The 23,240-nt window shown below is 38.3% G+C and overlaps 1 protein-coding gene across 2 annotated transcripts in view; it reads right to left on the bottom strand.

The window, feature by feature from the left end:
* Positions 1-427: 427 nt before the first annotated feature.
* The window catches only part of Phlpp (PH domain leucine-rich repeat protein phosphatase), a 28,057-nt gene continuing 5,244 nt past the window's right edge, over positions 428-23,240 (bottom strand). Inside the window, exons 1-3 of one of the 2 annotated variants that reach the window (XM_073967060.1) lie at positions 21,166-21,313; positions 1,040-3,140; positions 428-982 (exon numbers count right to left, since the gene is read on the bottom strand). In XM_073967060.1, the coding sequence (XP_073823161.1) occupies positions 565-982; positions 1,040-3,140; positions 21,166-21,286 (2,640 nt within the window). In that variant the 5' untranslated portion in view covers positions 21,287-21,313 and the 3' untranslated portion in view covers positions 428-564. Of the gene's footprint in view, positions 3,141-21,165; positions 21,320-23,240 lie in introns of those variants that run through there. The other variant, XM_073967059.1, reaches the window with a different exon arrangement.

Here is a 23,240-nt window from a genome sequence, read left to right as displayed (position 1 = left end):
AAGACCTTCGTAGGAGGTTTCTATAGCATAGAACACCTCCGTAGGAGGTTTCTATAGCATAGAACACCTCCGTAGGAGGTTTCTATAGCATAGAACACCTCCGTAGGAGGCTTCTATATAATAGAAGACCTCCCTAGGAGGCTTCTATGGAATAGAAGACCTCTCTAGGAGGCTTCTATGGAATAGAACACCTCCCTAGGAGGCTTCTATAGAACAGAAGACCTCCGTAGGAGGCTTCTATAGAATGGAAGACCTTCGTAGGAGGCTTTTATAGAATAGAAGACCTCCGTAGGAGGCTTCTATAGAATAGAAGACCTCCATGGGAGGCTTCTATAGAAGAGAAGACCTCACAATAACAAGAACTGTTACTACAAAAACAACCACATCTTTACGGAGTTAAGTCAAAAGTATTTCCACAAGAATATTCTTCTATTAGTAACTTCTTTATTAATTCCTTACATTTTCTTACTTCTAAAATTTACAGGCTCCGCGAACTGAGTATTCTTAAACAAATATCCAAAAACTTATTTTCTTATTTACAAAACAACAACGACAACCACAAGCTCAAAGTTCCGTGGTGGCTACACCCCAATATTTACGCATACGATGTTCATGGTCATTGAAATCATCATCGTCATCATCCTCATCGAGATAGGAGCGTTCTTGGGTCACGGCAAAATCATATTCCAAATTGTATGGCATCAGACGTTGTAAAGAACCAAAATAGGCAGCATTGGGGCCACCACTTAACTTGCTGTAGCCAATACCACTCGACAAGGAATCGCGGCTTTTGGAATCCGAAAAGAAATTGTAACCCGCACCAAATGATCTGGCACTGCCGAAATGTTTCGAAAGAAATGAGACCTGTGACTGCTGCGGAGCACCACTCGTGCCCGGAGAGCTGTTGGCCAAGGGATTGGCAGCTGGATTTAATAATCCCACATTGGTTTTCTTGACCTCCGAGTAGAGTAACTGGGGTGAGCTGGTGGAAATAAATTTTGGGGTACTTGTCTTTAACAAATTCGATTTGTAATCATACCGCTCGGGGGTGGAACGTTTCCTGTCGGCATTGCGATTTTTGGTAAAAGATTTTGATATGGTATTCAGTTCCTTGTCGAACAGCAGTTGGGTATTCTGTTCCAGCATATATTCCCAGCATTTAAATTGTTCCTCGGAAAGGGCGGAATCAGTTTCATCTAACATTTCCATTTCGGTGGTCTCCTCCAGGACGCGGGCATGAGCCAAAATGTATTCGTTGTCACCATCTAGTTGTTTGGGATTGGCAACACTTAAGGCTGGGTCACTTTGTCCGCTCGGCGAGGAGCGATCACTGCCAATGCGTCCCGCAATTGAGGGTAGTTGTCGGGTGGTACCAGCAAAACGATGTCTACAATTTAGCGTGCGATCACAGCAAGCCCTTTTGCAAACATTTGGCAGGAGGGCCGTGTTCATGGAGTTGGCCACCAAGCTTTGAGGCTTTCGTCGTACCGTCTGCTTAAGCTCCTTGATCAGGTGATCCACATCCGTGCCTATGTTCTTGAAACGTATTACAATAACGCTTAGATTTCCCTCGGCGCCAAAACTTTGGGCAATATCTTGCACCCGCTTGGCCGCCAGCACAACATTCTCTTCCTTGCGCACTTCTCGGGCAATGCGATCAATGTCAAGAACGGACCGCACGCCAGTATTGCAGATTACCAGATATTCATCGTCATTCCCCAGGATCCATTCGGCCACAGAGGGATCGTTGAAGGTTTGTGAGCTGCTGGTTTTAAGTGTGGCAGGCCTGGCAATCAGTTGGATATTATTGGTACGCCTTATCAGGTAGGCTCCAATATCACCCAAACTGGCAACTCTTAAAACGTAACGCTTGGTTTTTTGAGGCCTAACCATGTCAAGTTTGGTTCGAGTATTTTCCCGAGATATGTGACAAAGCAAAGAGGCGGCGGGTGGTTTATCCGCCGACTTTTGTTGTGCTCCCAGCAGGGTATATTTCATATAATCACCCATATTCTCCTTGACCGTTCTCTCTTGCTGCAATAGCTTGGGAATCATTTGAGCCATTTTGCTAATGTGAGAAGATGTGTTGCTGGCGCTAATGAACATGCCGAACAGAGCCTCATCTGTGCGAAATTTACCCTCCCTCAATTGGATGACCAAAAGTTTGCGCCATTTTCCAGGGGTCTCGGAGAAACCCACCAACCAAGGGGGTTTATGACCCGCATGCGAATCTTTGGTCTCTGCCGTCTTCTTTGTGGGCAAATTAATGCGATTCTTTCCCGATACATCCACCAAACTCCATTTGCGTTGACTGCGGCACACGTTCACCTGCTGCTCATCCACCTGCAGCTGTAGATTACACGACAAGTCCAGGTATTTGAGATTTTGTGGGACCAAACTCATCAAATCCAAATGGTCCAAGTGATTGTGGGCCAAATCCAGGACTCGCAAAGTCGACAATTTACTCAGGGTGGGGGTAATTAGCAGGAGATTCGAATGGACCCTCAAGACTTGCAGATTTTTCAGCTCACAAATTTGTTCTGGTATTTGTTGTAACAAATTCCCCGACAACATCAACTCCTCTAGGTTTTGCAACCTCTCCAAACACCCCTCCGTTATTGCCGAGATCTTATTATAGGCAGCATATAACAGCTTCAGATTTTTAGCCTCTTTCAATACGTCAAAAATGCGATCATCCAAATTGTTGCTTGTCACCAAAAGGCGTTCCAGCACAAATTCGCTGTTCTGCAAATCTTTTTCCTCTATGGGTGGTAAGATTTGCAGCTTGTTGGATGATAAGTTTAACAGCTTCAGTGAACCCTTGGTTATGGCAAATAGATTGTCGGTCAATAATTGCAGTTCATTGCTTTGTAATTGGAGTTCTTCCAGCAAACGAAATCGTTCCGATAGCCGTTCTATGATTCGCAGATTGTTGTACGATAAATTCAGTTGTCGTATCCGATTGGTTTTGCCGGTAAGCAGGAAGTCGGTTACCTTTTGCAGCTGATTATGCGAGGCATCCAAAGTCTCCAACATTTCACATTCATTCAACCATTTGGGGAGTTCGGTGAAGTAGTTATTGGAGATATTCACATGATAGAGTTTGTTCGGTACCGGTGAGATGTGTATCAAATGGAGACCTGAGGAAGAATAAAAGGTTTGATTAGAAGAGGTTAAAATTTACTAAAGTGACGACGACTTCGTGGAGTTTTGAATAATGTTTCTTTTGATATTACGCTATCTTTACACGTGCACAACCGTGCCAAATGATGTGAACCTCCCTTGTGGCATCATTCACAATGAACGAGTGTGTAAACCATGTTATTGCTTGCCAATCAAACCCGACTATCTCAATCTTCAGAGCCAATCCTTTTGCCTAAGTTACGACTTCAATTACCTACATTATTATATCGACTAGAGACTCTGCACCTTGGAGACCAGGTGGGCATATTGTTACGGCCTGCTGAGAAGTTTGCGTGACCCCACCATAAATTTTCAAGATACGAGGAGAAAATATCTACCCAAATCGATGGCTCCTCTAGTCCATCTATCATATCTCTCTTCGAAAGGCTTCCGTAGTAGTACGACTATAAAACAGAAAAGAAAACCCTTTCGATACCTCTCGACAACTTCTTTATGGTCGCTCCTGTGGTTAGGATGAGCACAAGGCTCATATTTAATAAAAACGTACATATGCTCAACATGTTACGGAACTACTATTCGAGGAACAAGATCCGTAGACCTCTATTTAGCCAGAACGTGTATGTAAACCATATTATTGCTTCCCAATCAAGCCCGACATCTCAATCTTCAGAGCCAATTGGATTTTTAAGAATATTTATGCTCCTGAATTTTTAAGAATATTTTTCCTGGACTAGTAGATGCTCATTCATTTTTGGTAGTTCTTTTACTGGTCTATTATATACTCGTGGATTTTTAAAAATTTTTTCGTGGCCTAGTAGATGCTCGTAGATTTTGAAAAATATTTTTCCTGAGCTAGTAGATGATCGGGGATATATACGAATATTTTGCCTGTGTTAGTAGAGGCTCTGGAATTTTTAAGAATATTTTTCATTTGCTAGTAGATGCTCGGGTATTTTTAAGAATATTTTTCCTGTGTTAGAAGACGCTCTATAATTATTCAGAACATTTTTCCTGGACTAGCAGATGCTCGGGGATTTTAAGAATATTTTTCCTGTGCTAGTAGAGTCCTGAGAAGTTTTAACAATATTTTTCCTGTGTTAGTAGATGCTCGTGGATTTTTAAGAATATTTTTCCTGGGCGAGTAGATGCTCAAAGATTTTTACAAATATTTTCCTGGGCTAGTAGATGCTCCTGGATTTTTAAGAATATTTTTCTTTGCCTAGTACATGTTCCTTGATTTTTAAGAATAGTTTCCTGGGCTCTTAGAATGCTCCCAGAATTTTGAAATATTTTTATCATCGATTTGTAAGGTTTCGGCTTTCTCATAGTCCTCAGCCAACCTACATTTACAACTGGGCTTGGAATTGACTCTGGAGGATCCACCCACGAAAATGCTATATATTTTTTTTTTAAATTAGGGATCTTTTTGTAGTACCCTTCAGATTCTCCAGTCCTATTGTCGTTGTTTTTGTACAGCTGAGAGAATATGTTAAGATTGTTTCAACCCTAAGGCCTCTAATCATTCGCTATGGCTGATAAAATTATTATTATTATCGGAAGGAACCAGCTGCGAGCTCAATTTTGCGTCTGCCAACACGTTGAGCCGAATTTTCGATAACTTGGTCACACTTCAGCCGAAACATTTCATAATTCCCGTTCAATCTTCCCTTCAATCTGAGCTCTTCCAACTCGGTTTTTTGGTAAGAACCAATGAATCGTATTCCCAAAGAAAAGAGTCTAAGGGCGTCAACTCACACAAACGAGGCGACTGGGCCAACAGACGTACATTTAAAAAATATTTTTCCATATACCAACAGGCGTGGATTTAAAAAAAAAAATATTTTTTTCGTAGACCGTCAGGCGTGGATTTAAAAAAAAAATATTTTTTTCGTAGACCATCAAGCGTGGATTTTTAAAAAAAAATATTTTTTTCGTAGACCATCAGGCGTGGATTTAAAAAAAAATATTTTTTTCGTAGACCATCAGGCATGGATTTTTTAAAAAAAATATTTTTTTCGTAGACCACCAGGCGTGGATTTTTTAAAAAAAATATTTTTTCGTAGACCACCAGGCGTGGATTTTTTAAAAAAATATTTTTTTCGTAGACCACCAGGCGTGGATTTTTTAAAAAAATATTTTTTTCGTAGACCACCAGGCGTGGATTTTTTAAAAAAATATTTTTTTCGTAGACCACCAGGCGTGGATTTTTTAAAAAAATATTTTTTTCGTAGACCACCAGGCGTGGATTTTTTAAAAAAATATTTTTTTCGTAGACCACCAGGCGTGGATTTTTTAAAAAAATATTTTTTTCGTAGACCACCAGGCGTGGATTTTTTAAAAAATATTTTTTTTTCGTAGACCATCAGGCGTAGATTTAAAAAATATATATTTTTTTCGTAGAACATCAGGCGTAGATTTAAAAAATATATATATTTTTTTCGTAGACCACCAGGCGTGGATTTTTTAAAAAATATTTTTTTTTTTCGTAGACCACCAGGCGTGGATTTTTTAAAAAATATTTTTTTTTCGTAGACCACCAGGCGTGGATTTTTTAAAAAATATTTTTTTTTTCGTAGACCACCAGGCGTGGATTTTTTAAAAAATATTTTTTTTTCGTAGACCACCAGGCGTGGATTTTTTAAAAAATATTTTTTTTCGTAGACCACCAGGCGTGGATTTTTTAAAAAATATTTTTTTTTTCGTAGACCACCAGGCGTGGATTTTTTAAAAAATATTTTTTTCGTAGACCACCAGGCTGGATTTTTAAAAAAAAAGATTTTTCCATTCCCCGACAGTCGTGGATTTTTAAAAAAAAAGATTTTTCCATTCCCCGACAGTCGTGGATTTTTTAAAAAAATATTTTTTTTTGTAGACCACCAGGCGTGGATGTTTTAAAAAAAAGATTTTTCCATTCCCCAACAGTCGTGGATTTTTTAAAAAAATATTTTTTTGTAGACCACCAGGCGTGGATGTTTTAAAAAAAAGATTTTTCCATTCCCCGACAGTCGTGGATTTTTTAAAAAAATATTTTTTGGTAGACCACCAGGCGTGGATGTTTTAAAAAAAAGATTTTTCCATTCCCCGACAGTCGTGAATTTTTTAAAAAAATATTTTTTTGTAGACCACCAGGCGTGGATTTTTTAAAAAAATATTTTTTTTGTAGACCACCAGGCGTGGATTTTTTAAAAAAATATTTTTTTTGTAGACCACCAGGCGTGGATTTTTTAAAAAAATATATTTTTTGTAGACCACCAGGCGTGGATTTTTTAAAAAAATATTTTTTTTTGTAGACCACCTGGCGTGGATTTAAAAAAAATATATTTTTTTTGTAGACCACCAGGCGTGGATTTTTTAAAAAAATATTTTTTTTGTAGACCACCAGGCGTGGATTTTTTAAAAAAATATTTTTTTGTAGACCACCAGGCGTGGATTTAAAAAAATATATATATATTTTTTGTAGAGCACCAGGCGTGGATTTTTTAAAAAAATATTTTTTTGTAGACCACCAGGCGTGGATTTTTTAAAAAAATATTTTTTTGTAGACCACCAGGCGTGGATTTTTAAAAAAAATATTTTTTTCGCAGAACACCAGGCGTGGATTTTTAAAAAAAAAATATTTTTTCGTAGACCAACAGGCGTGGATTTTAAAAAAAAAAAATATTTTTTCGTAGACCACCAGGCGTGGATATTTAAAAAATATATTTTTTTCGTAGACCATCATGCGTGGATTTTTTAAAAAATATTTTTTTCGTAGACCACCAGGCGTGGATTTTTTAAAAAAATATTTTTATCGTAGACCACCAGGCGTGGATTTTTTAAAAAAATATTTTTTTCGTAGACCACCAGGCGTGGATTTTTTAAATTTTTTTTTTCGTAGACCACCAGGCGTGGATTTTTTAAATTTTTTTTTTCGTAGACCACCAGGCGTGGATTTTTTAAATTTTTTTTTTCGTAGACCACCAGGCGTGGATTTTTAAAAAAAAAAAAAAAATTTCCTAGACCACCAGGCGTGGATTTTTTTAATTTTTTTTTTTTTCGTAGACCACCAGGCGTGGATTTTTTAAATTTTTTTTTTTTGCGTAGACCACCAGGCGTGGATTTTTTAAAATTTTTTTTTTTTCGTAGACCACCAGGCGTGGATTTTTTTAAAAAAAAATATTTTTTTCGTAGACCACCAGGCGTGGATTTTAAAAAAAAATATATATTTTTTCGTAGACCACCAGGCTTGGATTTTTTAAAAAATATTTTTTTTCGTAGACCACCAGGCTTGGATTTTTTAAAAAATATTTTTTTTCGTAGACCACCAGGCTTGGATTTTTTAAAAAATATTTTTTTTCGTAGACCACCAGGCTTGGATTTTTAAAAAAATATTTTTTCGTAGACCACCAGGCGTGGATTTTTAAAAAAATATTTTTTCGTAGACCACCAGGCGTGGATTTTTAAAAAAAATATTTTTTCGTAGACCACCAGGCGTGGATTTTTAAAAAAATATTTTTTCGTAGACCACCAGGCGAGGATTTTTAAAAAAATATTTTTTCGTAGACCACCAGGCGTGGATTTTTAAAAAAATATTTTTTCGTAGACCACCAGGCGTGGATTTTTAAAAAAATATTTTTTCGTAGACCACCAGGCGTGGATTTTTAAAAAAATATTTTTTCGTAGACCACCAGGCGTGGATTTTTAAAAAAATATTTTTTCGTAGACCACCAGGCGTGGATTTTTAAAAAAATATTTTTTCGTAGACCACCAGGCGTGGATTTTTAAAAAAATATTTTTTCGTAGACCACCAGGCGTGGATTTTTAAAAAAATATTTTTTCGTAGACCACCAGGCGTGGATTTTTAAAAAAAAATATTTTTTCGCAGACCACCAGGCGTGGATTTTTAAAAAAATATTTTTTCGTAGACCACCAGGCGTGGATTTTTAAAAAAATATTTTTTCGTAGACCACCAGGCGTGGATTTTTAAAAAAATATTTTTTCGTAGACCACCAGGCGTGGATTTTTAAAAAAATATTTTTTCGTAGACCACCAGGCGTGGATTTTTAAAAAAATATTTTTTCGTAGACCACCAGGCGTGGATTTTTAAAAAAATATTTTTTCGTAGACCACCAGGCGTGGATTTTTAAAAAAATATTTTTTCGTAGACCACCAGGCGTGGATTTTTAAAAAAATATTTTTTCGTAGACCACCAGGCGTGGATTTTTAAAAAAATATTTTTTCGTAGACCACCAGGCGTGGATTTTTAAAAAAATATTTTTTCGTAGACCACCAGGCGTGGATTTTTAAAAAAATATTTTTTCGTAGACCACCAGGCGTGGATTTTTAAAAAAATATTTTTTCGTAGACCACCAGGCGTGGATTTTTAAAAAAATATTTTTTCGTAGACCACCAGGCGTGGATTTTTAAAAAAATATTTTTTCGTAGACCACCAGGCGTGGATTTTTAAAAAAATATTTTTTCGTAGACCACCAGGCGTGGATTTTTAAAAAAATATTTTTTCGTAGACCACCAGGCGTGGATTTTTAAAAAAATATTTTTTCGTAGACCACCAGGCGTGGATTTTTAAAAAAATATTTTTTCGTAGACCACCAGGCGTGGATTTTTAAAAAAATATTTTTTCGTAGACCACCAGGCGTGGATTTTTAAAAAAATATTTTTTCGTAGACCACCAGGCGTGGATTTTTAAAAAAATATTTTTTCGTAGACCACCAGGCGTGGATTTTTAAAAAAATATTTTTTCGTAGACCACCAGGCGTGGATTTTTAAAAAAATATTTTTTCGTAGACCACCAGGCGTGGATTTTTAAAAAAATATTTTTTCGTAGACCACCAGGCGTGGATTTTTAAAAAAATATTTTTTCGTAGACCACCAGGCGTGGATTTTTAAAAAAATATTTTTTCGTAGACCACCAGGCGTGGATTTTTAAAAAAATATTTTTTCGTAGACCACCAGGCGTGGATTTTTAAAAAAATATTTTTTCGTAGACCACCAGGCGTGGATTTTTAAAAAAATATTTTTTCGTAGACCACCAGGCGTGGATTTTTAAAAAAATATTTTTTCGTAGACCACCAGGCGTGGATTTTTAAAAAAATATTTTTTCGTAGACCACCAGGCGTGGATTTTTAAAAAAATATTTTTTCGTAGACCACCAGGCGTGGATTTTTAAAAAAATATTTTTTCGTAGACCACCAGGCGTGGATTTTTAAAAAAATATTTTTTCGTAGACCACCAGGCGTGGATTTTTAAAAAAATATTTTTTCGTAGACCACCAGGCGTGGATTTTTAAAAAAATATTTTTTCGTAGACCACCAGGCGTGGATTTTTAAAAAAATATTTTTTCGTAGACCACCAGGCGTGGATTTTTAAAAAAATATTTTTTCGTAGACCACCAGGCGTGGATTTTTAAAAAAATATTTTTTCGTAGACCACCAGGCGTGGATTTTTAAAAAAATATTTTTTCGTAGACCACCAGGCGTGGATTTTTAAAAAAATATTTTTTCGTAGACCACCAGGCGTGGATTTTTAAAAAAATATTTTTTCGTAGACCACCAGGCGTGGATTTTTAAAAAAATATTTTTTCGTAGACCACCAGGCGTGGATTTTTAAAAAAATATTTTTTCGTAGACCACCAGGCGTGGTGACGTAGGGGATGGAAGATACCAAGGAACGGTCCTGACCGGTTTTAACATGGCAAAGCCCAGGATTTATCTTGGTCCCTCTTTCATCCCAAGTGGACATTGACCTCCCCGTGGTGTCACCTGGGGAACTGCCTTTAACACCCGTTAAAGGTAGTGAGCTAACATGTGCCGCGCGTTCACCCATAAGAACGTTAAAAACTTGGGTTTGGGCGTCGGGTTAGTAACCCTCCCCTAGAAAAAACAGCCTACTATGAAAAAACGAAAGAAAAGAAAAACAAACCCCTCTAAAGTTGACGAACCCCGCAAACGTTTTAAGGACCATGATCTGCGAATCTGCACCTGGAATGTTCGCACTCTTTATAGAGAAGGTGCAGTCTTCGCATTGGCAGACGTACTTGAAAAGTACAAGACCGATATTACTGCCATACAGGAAATACGATGGATTGGGAAAGGCGTCACAACAACACCTAAAGGTGACGCACTGTATTATAGCTGCCATGACGTAAAGCATGAGTTTGGTTGTGGATTCGTAGTTAGTCGGAGACTAAAACATCTTGTATCCAGCTTCACTCCAGTGAATGAAAGACTTGCTGCAATTCGAATAAAAGCTAAATTCTTCAACATCAGCTTTATTTGCGCTCATGCTCCCACTGAAGAAAAGGATGAACAGACCAAAGATATATTTTACGAGCGCTTAGAAGAAACATATGACCGTTGCCCTGCCCATGACATTTAAATCATTCTAGGCGATTTTAATGCCAAAATTGGAAAGGAGAATATCTTTGGCCCAACAGTCGGGAAATTCAGTCTCCACAGTGAAACATCTGACAATGGTATGAGACTGATAGACTTTGCAGCTGCAAAAAACATGGTAGTTAGCAGTACCAGATTTAATCATCTCGATATTCATAAGGGCACCTGGCTGTCTCCAGATCAGAAAACAAGAAACCAAATTGATCATGTTGTGATAGATGGAAGACATTCATCGAGCGTGTTGGATGTACGATCGTTCCGAGGCGCAAACATTGATTCGGACCACTACCTTGTTGCAGCAAAGGTACGCACCCGCTTAAACGTAGCAAACAAAGTACGAACAGACACAACACGAAAGTTAGACATCGGTAAGCTGCAATCACAACAGATAGCCACAGCATATTCCACTCAACTAGCCCAATTGCTTAATCAAAGCCCTCCTCATCCCGATAACATATCAGCGCAATGGCAAAGCATTGCCCACTCCATGCAAACAGCCGCAAAATCCATACTTGGATACCAGAGACCTCCACCAAGGAATCCATGGTATGATGAGGAGTGTCGTGCTGCCACCGAAGAGAAAAATGCGGCATATAAGGCTACTTTACAATCCGTAGCAACGCGTAGCGCACGAGAGAGATACAGGGAGAAAAGGAGAGAGGAGAAACGTCTTTTCCGCAGGAAAAAGAGAGAGATGGAAAAGCGGGAGTGTGAAAAAATCGAGATGTACAGGAGCCAGAATGAAGTCCGAAAATTCTACCAAAGAGTCAAGCATCAAACAGATGGCTTTGGTACAGGCACATCCTCCTGTAGAGACCAGCAAGGTAATTTGGTAACTGATACAGATAGTGTACTCAGGATATGGAAAGAACATTTTTCAAATCTGTTGGTATCCGATAGCAGCGAAGACGACGAAGATACCACAGTCCCAATCCCAGAAGATGGTATTGAATGTATACCGCCCAGCCAAGATGAGGTAAAGACAGCAATAAATCGGCTGAAGAATAATAAGGCAGCAGGGGCCGATGGCTTACCAGCCGAGCTGTTCAAAACCGGAGGCGACACGCTGATAAGGTGTATTCATCAGCTAGTTAGCACCATCTGGCAGGAAGAACGAGTACCCGACGATTGGAACCTGAGTATCCTGTGCCCCGTCCACAAGAAGGGAGATAAGACTGTATGCTCTAACTATAGGGGCATAAGTCTACTCCCTATTGCCTACAAGATCGTGTCAGGGATATTGTGCGAACGACTAAAGCCAATGGTCAACGAGATTATTGGACCATACCAATGCGGCTTTAGACCTGGCAAGTCCACCATTGACCAGATATTTACCCTGCGGCAAATCCTGGAGAAGACCCAAGAGATGCAGATCGACACCTACCACCTTTTTGTCGATTATAAAGCAGCCTTCGACAGTCCGCTGCGCTCAAAGGTATTCCAAGCCATGTCTGAATTTGGTATTCCCGCAAAGCTCATCCGGCTTTGTAAAATGACTTTAACTGACACGAGGTCCTCAGTTAAAATAGGAAAGAACCTCTCCGAAGAGTTTGGTACCAAAAGAGGTTTCAGACAAGGAGACAGGCTTTCGTGTGACCTCTTCAACATCCTGCTAGAAAAGGTTATACGAGAGGCAAACGTCAAAAGAAGTGGCACAATCTACACCAATAGTCACATGTTACTTGCTTATGCTGATGATATAGACATCATGGGTCGATCAGTAAAAGAAGTAACTGATACCTTTATAAAAGTCGAAGGAGAATCTGCTAAAGTGGGTCTGGCGGTAAACGGTGAGAAGACCAAGTTGATGGTGTCGACGCGCAATGCGTCCATTGAGCTCGGACCGACTGTGGAAGTTGGTTCCTATAATATTGAGGTAGTAAAAGACTTCGTCTACCTCGGCACCTCCGTCAACACAACAAACGACATCAGTTGTGAAATAAAAAGAAGAATTGTATTGGCCAACAGATGCTACTTTGGATTAAGTAAGCAGTTTAAAAACAAAGCCACATCTCGTCAAACAAAAATAACGCTCTACAAAACACTGATACTACCCGTGCTGATGTATGGCTCCGAAGCCTGGGTACTTGCGCAAGCAGACATGGCAGTGCTTGGTGTGTTTGAGAGAAAAATTCTTCGAAAGATCTACGGACCAATCTGCGTTGACGGTGAATATCGACGTCGCATGAACCACGAGCTGTATCTGCTATACAACGACATCAATATTGTTAAACGTATCGAGATGCAGCGATTGCGTTGGCTAGGCCATATCAAAAGAATGAGCGATGATGAACCCACTAAAAAGGCGTATGAATACATGCCACATGGCGGTGCACGCAGAATTGGCAGGCCAAGGAATAGATGGCGCAAACAAGTGGATGATGAGATGACAAGGCGCGGTATTCCAGAGAGCAAAGCAACAAATAGAGAGGAATGGAGATCTCTTCTTAGTTCGGCCTATAGAACAAATGTTCTGTAATGGGCCAGCTAAGTAAGTAAGTAAGTAAGACCACCAGGCGTGGATTTTTAAAAAAATATTTTTTCGTAGACCACCAGGCGTGGATTTTTAAAAAAATATTTTTTCGTAGACCACCAGGCGTGGATTTTTAAAAAAATATTTTTTCGTAGACCACCAGGCGTGGATTTTTAAAAAAATATTTTTTCGTAGACCACCAGGCGTGGATTTTTAAAAAAATATTTTTTCGTAGACCACCAGGCGTGGATTTTTAAAAAAATATTTTTTCGTAGACCACCAGGCGTGGATTTTTAAAAAAATATTTTTTCGTAGACCACCAGGCGTGGATTTTTAAAAAAATATTTTTTCGTAGACCACCAGGCGTGGATTTTTAAAAAAATATTTTTTCGTAGACCACCAGGCGTGGATTTTTAAAAAAATATTTTTTCGTAGACCACCAGGCGTGGATTTTTAAAAAAATATTTTTTCGTAGACCACCAGGCGTGGATTTTTAAAAAAATATTTTTTCGTAGACCACCAGGCGTGGATTTTTAAAAAAATATTTTTTCGTAGACCACCAGGCGTGGATTTTTAAAAAAATATTTTTTCGTAGACCACCAGGCGTGGATTTTTAAAAAAATATTTTTTCGTAGACCACCAGGCGTGGATTTTTAAAAAAATATTTTTTCGTAGACCACCAGGCGTGGATTTTTAAAAAAATATTTTTTCGTAGACCACCAGGCGTGGATTTTTAAAAAAATATTTTTTCGTAGACCACCAGGCGTGGATTTTTAAAAAAATATTTTTTCGTAGACCACCAGGCGTGGATTTTTAAAAAAATATTTTTTCGTAGACCACCAGGCGTGGATTTTTAAAAAAATATTTTTTCGTAGACCACCAGGCGTGGATTTTTAAAAAAATATTTTTTCGTAGACCACCAGGCGTGGATTTTTAAAAAAATATTTTTTCGTAGACCACCAGGCGTGGATTTTTAAAAAAATATTTTTTCGTAGACCACCAGGCGTGGATTTTTAAAAAAATATTTTTTCGTAGACCACCAGGCGTGGATTTTTAAAAAAATATTTTTTCGTAGACCACCAGGCGTGGATTTTTAAAAAAATATTTTTTCGTAGACCACCAGGCGTGGATTTTTAAAAAAATATTTTTTCGTAGACCACCAGGCGTGGATTTTTAAAAAAATATTTTTTCGTAGACCACCAGGCGTGGATTTTTAAAAAAATATTTTTTCGTAGACCACCAGGCGTGGATTTTTAAAAAAATATTTTTTCGTAGACCACCAGGCGTTGATTTTTAAAAAAATATTTTTTCGTAGACCACCAGGCGTGGATTTTTAAAAAAATATTTTTTCGTAGACCACCAGGCGTGGATTTTTAAAAAAATATTTTTTCGTAGACCACCAGGCGTGGATTTTTAAAAAAATATTTTTTCGTAGACCACCAGGCGTGGTGACGTAGGGGATGGAAGATACCAAGGAACGGTCCTGACCGGTTTTAACATGGCAAAGCCCAGGATTTATCTTGGTCCCTCTTTCATCCCAAGTGGACACTGACCTCCCCGTGGTGTCACCTGGGGAACTGCCTTTAACACCCGTTAAAGGTAGTGAGCTAACATGTGCCGCGCGTTCACCCATAAGAACGTTAAAAACTTGGGTTTGGGCGTCGGGTTAGTAACCCTCCCCTAGAAAAAACAGCCTACTATGAAAAAACGAAAGAAAAGAAAAACAAACCCCTCTAAAGTTGACGAACCCCGCAAACGTTTTAAGGACCATGATCTGCGAATCTGCACCTGGAATGTTCGCACTCTTTATAGAGAAGGTGCAGTCTTCGCATTGGCAGACGTACTTGAAAAGTACAAGACCGATATTACTGCCATACAGGAAATACGATGGATTGGGAAAGGCGTCACAACAACACCTAAAGGTGACGCACTGTATTATAGCTGCCATGACGTAAAGCATGAGTTTGGTTGTGGATTCGTAGTTAGTCGGAGACTAAAACATCTTGTATCCAGCTTCACTCCAGTGAATGAAAGACTTGCTGCAATTCGAATAAAAGCTAAATTCTTCAACATCAGCTTTATTTGCGCTCATGCTCCCACTGAAGAAAAGGATGAACAGACCAAAGATATATTTTACGAGCGCTTAGAAGAAACATATGACCGTTGCCCTGCCCATGACATTAAAATCATTCTAGGCGATTTTAATGCCAAAATTGGAAAGGAGAATATCTTTGGCCCAACAGTCGGGAAATTCAGTCTCCACAGTGAAACATCTGACAATGGTATGAGACTGATAGACTTTGCAGCTGCAAAAAACATGGTAGTTAGCAGTACCAGATTTAATCATCTCGATATTCATAAGGGCACCTGGCTGTCTCCAGATCAGAAAACAAGAAACCAAATTGATCATGTTGTGATAGATGGAAGACATTCATCGAGCGTGTTGGATGTACGATCGTTCCGAGGCGCAAACATTGATTCGGACCACTACCTTGTTGCAGCAAAGGTACGCACCCGCTTAAACGTAGCAAACAAAGTACGAACAGACACAACACGAAAGTTAGACATCGGTAAGCTGCAATCACAACAGATAGCCACAGCATATTCCACTCAACTAGCCCAATTGCTTAATCAAAGCCCTCCTCATCCCGATAACATATCAGCGCAATGGCAAAGCATTGCCCACTCCATGCAAACAGCCGCAAAATCCATACTTGGATACCAGAGACCTCCACCAAGGAATCCATGGTATGATGAGGAGTGTCGTGCTGCCACCGAAGAGAAAAATGCGGCATATAAGGCTACTTTACAATCCGTAGCAACGCGTAGCGCACGAGAGAGATACAGGGAGAAAAGGAGAGAGGAGAAACGTCTTTTCCGCAGGAAAAAGAGAGAGATGGAAAAGCGGGAGTGTGAAAAAATCGAGATGTACAGGAGCCAGAATGAAGTCCGAAAATTCTACCAAAGAGTCAAGCATCAAACAGATGGCTTTGGTACAGGCACATCCTCCTGTAGAGACCAGCAAGGTAATTTGGTAACTGATACAGATAGTGTACTCAGGATATGGAAAGAACATTTTTCAAATCTGTTGGTATCCGATAGCAGCGAAGACGACGAAGATACCACAGTCCCAATCCCAGAAGATGGTATTGAATGTATACCGCCCAGCCAAGATGAGGTAAAGACAGCAATAAATCGGCTGAAGAATAATAAGGCAGCAGGGGCCGATGGCTTACCAGCCGAGCTGTTCAAAACCGGAGGCGACACGCTGATAAGGTGTATTCATCAGCTAGTTAGCACCATCTGGCAGGAAGAACGAGTACCCGACGATTGGAACCTGAGTATCCTGTGCCCCGTCCACAAGAAGGGAGATAAGACTGTATGCTCTAACTATAGGGGCATAAGTCTACTCCCTATTGCCTACAAGATCGTGTCAGGGATATTGTGCGAACGACTAAAGCCAATGGTCAACGAGATTATTGGACCATACCAATGCGGCTTTAGACCTGGCAAGTCCACCATTGACCAGATATTTACCCTGCGGCAAATCCTGGAGAAGACCCAAGAGATGCAGATCGACACCTACCACCTTTTTGTCGATTATAAAGCAGCCTTCGACAGTCCGCTGCGCTCAAAGGTATTCCAAGCCATGTCTGAATTTGGTATTCCCGCAAAGCTCATCCGGCTTTGTAAAATGACTTTAACTGACACGAGGTCCTCAGTTAAAATAGGAAAGAACCTCTCCGAAGAGTTTGGTACCAAAAGAGGTTTCAGACAAGGAGACAGCCTTTCGTGTGACCTCTTCAACATCCTGCTAGAAAAGGTTATACGAGAGGCAAACGTCAAAAGAAGTGGCACAATCTACACCAATAGTCACATGTTACTTGCTTATGCTGATGATATAGACATCATGGGTCGATCAGTAAAAGAAGTAACTGATACCTTTATAAAAGTCGAAGGAGAATCTGCTAAAGTGGGTCTGGCGGTAAACGGTGAGAAGACCAAGTTGATGGTGTCGACGCGCAATGCGTCCATTGAGCTCGGACCGACTGTGGAAGTTGGTTCCTATAATATTGAGGTAGTAAAAGACTTCGTCTACCTCGGCACCTCCGTCAACACAACAAACGACATCAGTTGTGAAATAAAAAGAAGAATTGTATTGGCCAACAGATGCTACTTTGGATTAAGTAAGCAGTTTAAAAACAAAGCCACATCTCGTCAAACAAAAATAACGCTCTACAAAACACTGATACTACCCGTGCTGATGTATGGCTCCGAAGCCTGGGTACTTGCGCAAGCAGACATGGCAGTGCTTGGTGTGTTTGAGAGAAAAATTCTTCGAAAGATCTACGGACCAATCTGCGTTGACGGTGAATATCGACGTCGCATGAACCACGAGCTGTATCTGCTATACAACGACATCAATATTGTTAAACGTATCGAGATGCAGCGATTGCGTTGGCTAGGCCATATCAAAAGAATGAGCGATGATGAACCCACTAAAAAGGCGTATGAATACATGCCACATGGCGGTGCACGCAGAATTGGCAGGCCAAGGAATAGATGGCGCAAACAAGTGGATGATGAGATGACAAGGCGCGGTATTCCAGAGAGCAAAGCAACAAATAGAGAGGAATGGAGATCTCTTCTTAGTTCGGCCTATAGAACAAATGTTCTGTAATGGGCCAGCTAAGTAAGTAAGTAAGTAAGACCACCAGGCGTGGATTTTTAAAAAAATATTTTTTCGTAGACCACCAGGCGTGGATTTTTAAAAAAATATTTTTTCGTAGACCACCAGGCGTGGATTTTTAAAAAAATATTTTTTCGTAGACCACCAGGCGTGGATTTTTAAAAAAATATTTTTTCGTAGACCACCAGGCGTGGATTTTTAAAAAAATATTTTTTCGTAGACCACCAGGCGTGGATTTTTAAAAAAATATTTTTTCGTAGACCACCAGGCGTGGATTTTTAAAAAAATATTTTTTCGTAGACCACCAGGCGTGGATTTTTAAAAAAATATTTTTTCGTAGACCACCAGGCGTGGATTTTTAAAAAAATATTTTTTCGTAGACCACCAGGCGTGGATTTTTAAAAAAATATTTTTTCGTAGACCACCAGGCGTGGATTTTTAAAAAAATATTTTTTCGTAGACCACCAGGCGTGGATTTTTAAAAAAATATTTTTTCGTAGACCACCAGGCGTGGATTTTTAAAAAAATATTTTTTCGTAGACCACCAGGCGTGGATTTTTAAAAAAATATTTTTTCGTAGACCACCAGGCGTGGATTTTTAAAAAAATATTTTTTCGTAGACCACCAGGCGTGGATTTTTAAAAAAATATTTTTTCGTAGACCACCAGGCGTGGATTTTTAAAAAAATATTTTTTCGTAGACCACCAGGCGTGGATTTTTAAAAAAATATTTTTTCGTAGACCACCAGGCGTGGATTTTTAAAAAAATATTTTTTCGTAGACCACCAGGCGTGGATTTTTAAAAAAATATTTTTTCGTAGACCACCAGGCGTGGATTTTTAAAAAAATATTTTTTCGTAGACCACCAGGCGTGGATTTTTAAAAAAATATTTTTTCGTAGACCACCAGGCGTGGATTTTTAAAAAAATATTTTTTCGTAGACCACCAGGCGTGGATTTTTAAAAAAATATTTTTTCGTAGACCACCAGGCGTGGATTTTTAAAAAAATATTTTTTCGTAGACCACCAGGCGTGGATTTTTAAAAAAATATTTTTTCGTAGACCACCAGGCGTGGATTTTTAAAAAAATATTTTTTCGTAGACCACCAGGCGTGGATTTTTAAAAAAATATTTTTTCGTAGACCACCAGGCGTGGATTTTTAAAAAAATATTTTTTCGTAGACCACCAGGCGTGGATTTTTAAAAAAATATTTTTTCGTAGACCACCAGGCGTGGATTTTTAAAAAAATATTTTTTCGTAGACCACCAGGCGTGGATTTTTAAAAAAATATTTTTTCGTAGACCACCAGGCGTGGATTTTTAAAAAAATATTTTTTCGTAGACCACCAGGCGTGGATTTTTAAAAAAATATTTTTTCGTAGACCACCAGGCGTGGATTTTTAAAAAAATATTTTTTCGTAGACCACCAGGCGTGGATTTTTAAAAAAATATTTTTTCGTAGACCACCAGGCGTGGATTTTTAAAAAAATATTTTTTCGTAGACCACCAGGCGTGGATTTTTAAAAAAATATTTTTTCGTAGACCACCAGGCGTGGATTTTTAAAAAAATATTTTTTCGTAGACCACCAGGCGTGGATTTTTAAAAAAATATTTTTTCGTAGACCACCAGGCGTGGATTTTTAAAAAAATATTTTTTCGTAGACCACCAGGCGTGGATTTTTAAAAAAATATTTTTTCGTAGACCACCAGGCGTGGATTTTTAAAAAAATATTTTTTCGTAGACCACCAGGCGTGGATTTTTAAAAAAATATTTTTTCGTAGACCACCAGGCGTGGATTTTTAAAAAAATATTTTTTCGTAGACCACCAGGCGTGGATTTTTAAAAAAATATTTTTTCGTAGACCACCAGGCGTGGATTTTTAAAAAAATATTTTTTCGTAGACCACCAGGCGTGGATTTTTAAAAAAAATATTTTTTCGTAGACCACCAGGCGTGGATTTTTAAAAAAATATTTTTTCGTAGACCACCAGGCGTGGATTTTTAAAAAAATATTTTTTCGTAGACCACCAGGCGTGGATTTTTAAAAAAATATTTTTTCGTAGACCACCAGGCGTGGATTTTTAAAAAAATATTTTTTCGTAGACCACCAGGCGTGGATTTTTAAAAAAATATTTTTTCGTAGACCACCAGGCGTGGATTTTTAAAAAAATATTTTTTCGTAGACCACCAGGCGTGGATTTTTAAAAAAATATTTTTTCGTAGACCACCAGGCGTGGATTTTTAAAAAAATATTTTTTCGTAGACCACCAGGCGTGGATTTTTAAAAAAATATTTTTTCGTAGACCACCAGGCGTGGATTTTTAAAAAAATATTTTTTCGTAGACCACCAGGCGTGGATTTTTTAAAAAAATATTTTTTTCGTAGACCACCGGGCGTGGATTTTTTAAAAAAATATTTTTTTCGTAGACCACCAGGCGTGGATTTTTTAAAAAAATATTTTTTTCGTAGACCACCAGGCGTGGATTTTTTAAAAAAATATTTTTTTCGTAGACCACCAGGCGTGGATTTTTTAAAAAAATATTTTTTTCGTAGACCACCAGGCGTGGATTTTTTAAAAAAATATTTTTTTCGTAGACCACCAGGCGTGGATTTTTTAAAAAAATATTTTTTTCGTAGACCACCAGGCGTGGATTTTTTAAAAAAATATTTTTTTCGTAGACCACCAGGCGTGGATTTTTTAAAAAAATATTTTTTTCGTAGACCACCAGGCGTGGATTTTTTAAAAAAATATTTTTTTCGTAGACCACCAGGCGTGGATTTTTTAAAAAAATATTTTTTTCGTAGACCACCAGGCGTGGATTTTTTAAAAAAATATTTTTTTCGTAGACCACCAGGCGTGGATTTTTTAAAAAAATATTTTTTTCGCAGACCACCAGGCGTGGATTTTTTAAAAAAATATTTTTTTCGTAGACCACCAGGCGTGGATTTTTTAAAAAAATATTTTTTTCGTAGACCACCAGGCGTGGATTTTTTAAAAAAATATTTTTTTCGAAGACCACCAGGCGTAGATTTTTCAAAAAAAAATATTTTTTTTCGTAGACCACCAGGCGTGGATTTAAAAACAATATATTTTTTTCGTAGACAGCCAGGCGAGGATTTTAAAAAAAAATATTTTTTTCGTAGACCAACCCTACAGACGTGGATTTTTTAATTATTTTTGGGAAACCTAAAAGTTGTGCTTCTGGGTCGTTCGTCACTACAGTGAGCCTTTAAATACGAGCATATAGTATTTAATTCATCTGCAAGAATTGTTCTAATCCATTCACTCATCAACAAGTAATCCATAATCAAGTCAACCTAAATCCATAACCCATCAATAAATTGTCAAGCATAACCATGTCACGGTGCCACTTGCAGAGGCGTACTTGCATTCTTTTCTTTCTTTTTTTACGTTCTAATTGAAAATTCAAAACTCCATTCCGTCAATCATATTCTCCGCAATACTTACAATTCGAATCAGCCACCAATGAGGTTAAATTACTGCCATTAATCATGAGTTCCAACAATTTATTGTGACTGCACTTTAACGTCTCCAACTGGGCCAAAGAACTTAAATCCAAGACTTCCATTTCGTTTTCACTAACCTCCAATTGGGTCAAATACTAAAATAGAGAGAGAAGAGAACATTGATAAAATATTTGCAAATAATTTAGTCATTTGTGGAAGAGTTGCAAATTGTATTTTGAACTAAACAAGTGATCCACCACGCATTGTTGTCGGCGGCGGCGGCTTGTTGTTGTCTTTGTTGTTTGAGAAAACTCAAAATTATGTAATTTTGACAAAGCAAAGGGGGACAGGCAATGCAGACAACGGTGAGTGATGGAAATTCATAAGCGTAACGGGGCTTTAACACAAGAGCTTAAATGTTAAATAGAAATGTTTAATAAGACAAGCAGGTCTGCCACAGGTCTGCGGACAAAAAATTCGTTTAAGAAAACCAAATAAATATTTTTCCCTTTTTTGAAATATAGAAATCCCCGATTATATTGGTCCTTCGAGCCGGATCAATAACCATAATCAAGAATGCTGGAAAGCTGAGAATTTGCCTGAATAGGAAAAATATTTGCTCAGCAAAACGAAAGAAGACAGTAAAAATTTAAAATGAAATAGAAAGACTTCTGGGTCTCATTAACTGGGCGATTGAAGACATTAATTAAACTCTTTACTTCGGATTCGAAGGCCGAAATTAAGAGGAAACCTGAGAATTTGCTTCATTGGTCCTTCGAGGCGGATCAATGGCAGAAAGTGAAGGGAAAGCTAAGAATTTGCCATAATATGGCAGCATATTCGGTCAGCAAGAAGAAGCAGTGGTGTAGTCCAAAAAACTATCATCCAATTCCGGAGATTGTCCAGAAAAAGAAAATTACATTCAATGAACTGACAGCAAAAATTTTTGATGAAGTAGATTTCTTGATCTCATCAGCTGGGCAATTGAAAACATCAATGAAACCCAGTTTGAAGAGTACCACGAAGAGGCACAAGAGTACGTCGATGGTCATCTAACTGCAGCTTCGAAGAATACAGCAGAAAATAATACTGGACTGAAGATAATGCATCGATTAGTTTCTAAGAAGATTTTGTTGCGGCAACCAGTAATACGAAGAAAAATGGAATACAATAAATTTGCTGATGTAGCCATGTCATGGAAGGAACATAAAGGCTGGCGCATGAGTACATCGATGGTCATCTAACTGCAGCTTCGAATAAGACAGCAGAAAATAATATTGGACAGAAGATAATGCATCGATTGGTTTCTAAGAAGATTGAGTTTCGGGAACCAGTAATACGAAGGAGGATGGAATAAAATAAATTTGCTGATGTAGCCATGTCATGGAAGGAACAAGAAGGCTAGTGAAAAAGAAACCCGACAACAAGTTTTGGTAGATCAGGGAGAATATGAAACGTCAAATTAGCATGAAGAAAACTGAAGAAGCTGAAACAAGACTTAAAGGTACGGTGTGCACTTAATTTTGCGGTGCTACTAGCTTAAATACGGGATAAAGCCGTATAGGTCAAAAACGAAGTCTGTGTCTTGAACAACCAATGCTGCGTCAAAATGAAGGAGAAAGGAGACAGAACTTTAAGTTGACATGAAAGAAACTGAAGAGGCAAAATCAAGAGTTGAAACTTCGGTATGCACTCAATTTGGGATGCTACTACAACTGCAGTATAAAACTGCAAAGGCCAAAAATCTAGTATGTGGCCTAGACGTGGACAACGCAAATCGGCGGTAATGGCTATGAAGCAAACGGAAGGTGAGTTCACTGCAAGACATAAAGCTACTCTGCACTCAATTTGGGATCCTACTAGAACTACAGGACAAAGCTGTAGAGGTAAAGGAAGCCGATGACCTGAAGAAACAAATGGAGGAGCTCACAGAAATGAAGGGGAAAGGAGACAGAACTTCAAGTTGACATGAAAGAAAGTGAAGAGGCAAAAGCAAGAGTTGAAACTTCGGTGTGTACTCAATTTGGGATGCTACTACAACTGCAGGATAAATTGCATAGGCCAAAAATCTAGTAA

Source organism: Musca autumnalis, unplaced genomic scaffold, assembly GCF_047663935.1.
Source record: "Musca autumnalis isolate F117 unplaced genomic scaffold, ASM4766393v1 scaffold_2, whole genome shotgun sequence".
NCBI lineage: Eukaryota > Metazoa > Arthropoda > Insecta > Diptera > Muscidae > Musca > Musca autumnalis.
This window is presented reverse-complemented; position numbering and strand designations above follow the sequence as displayed.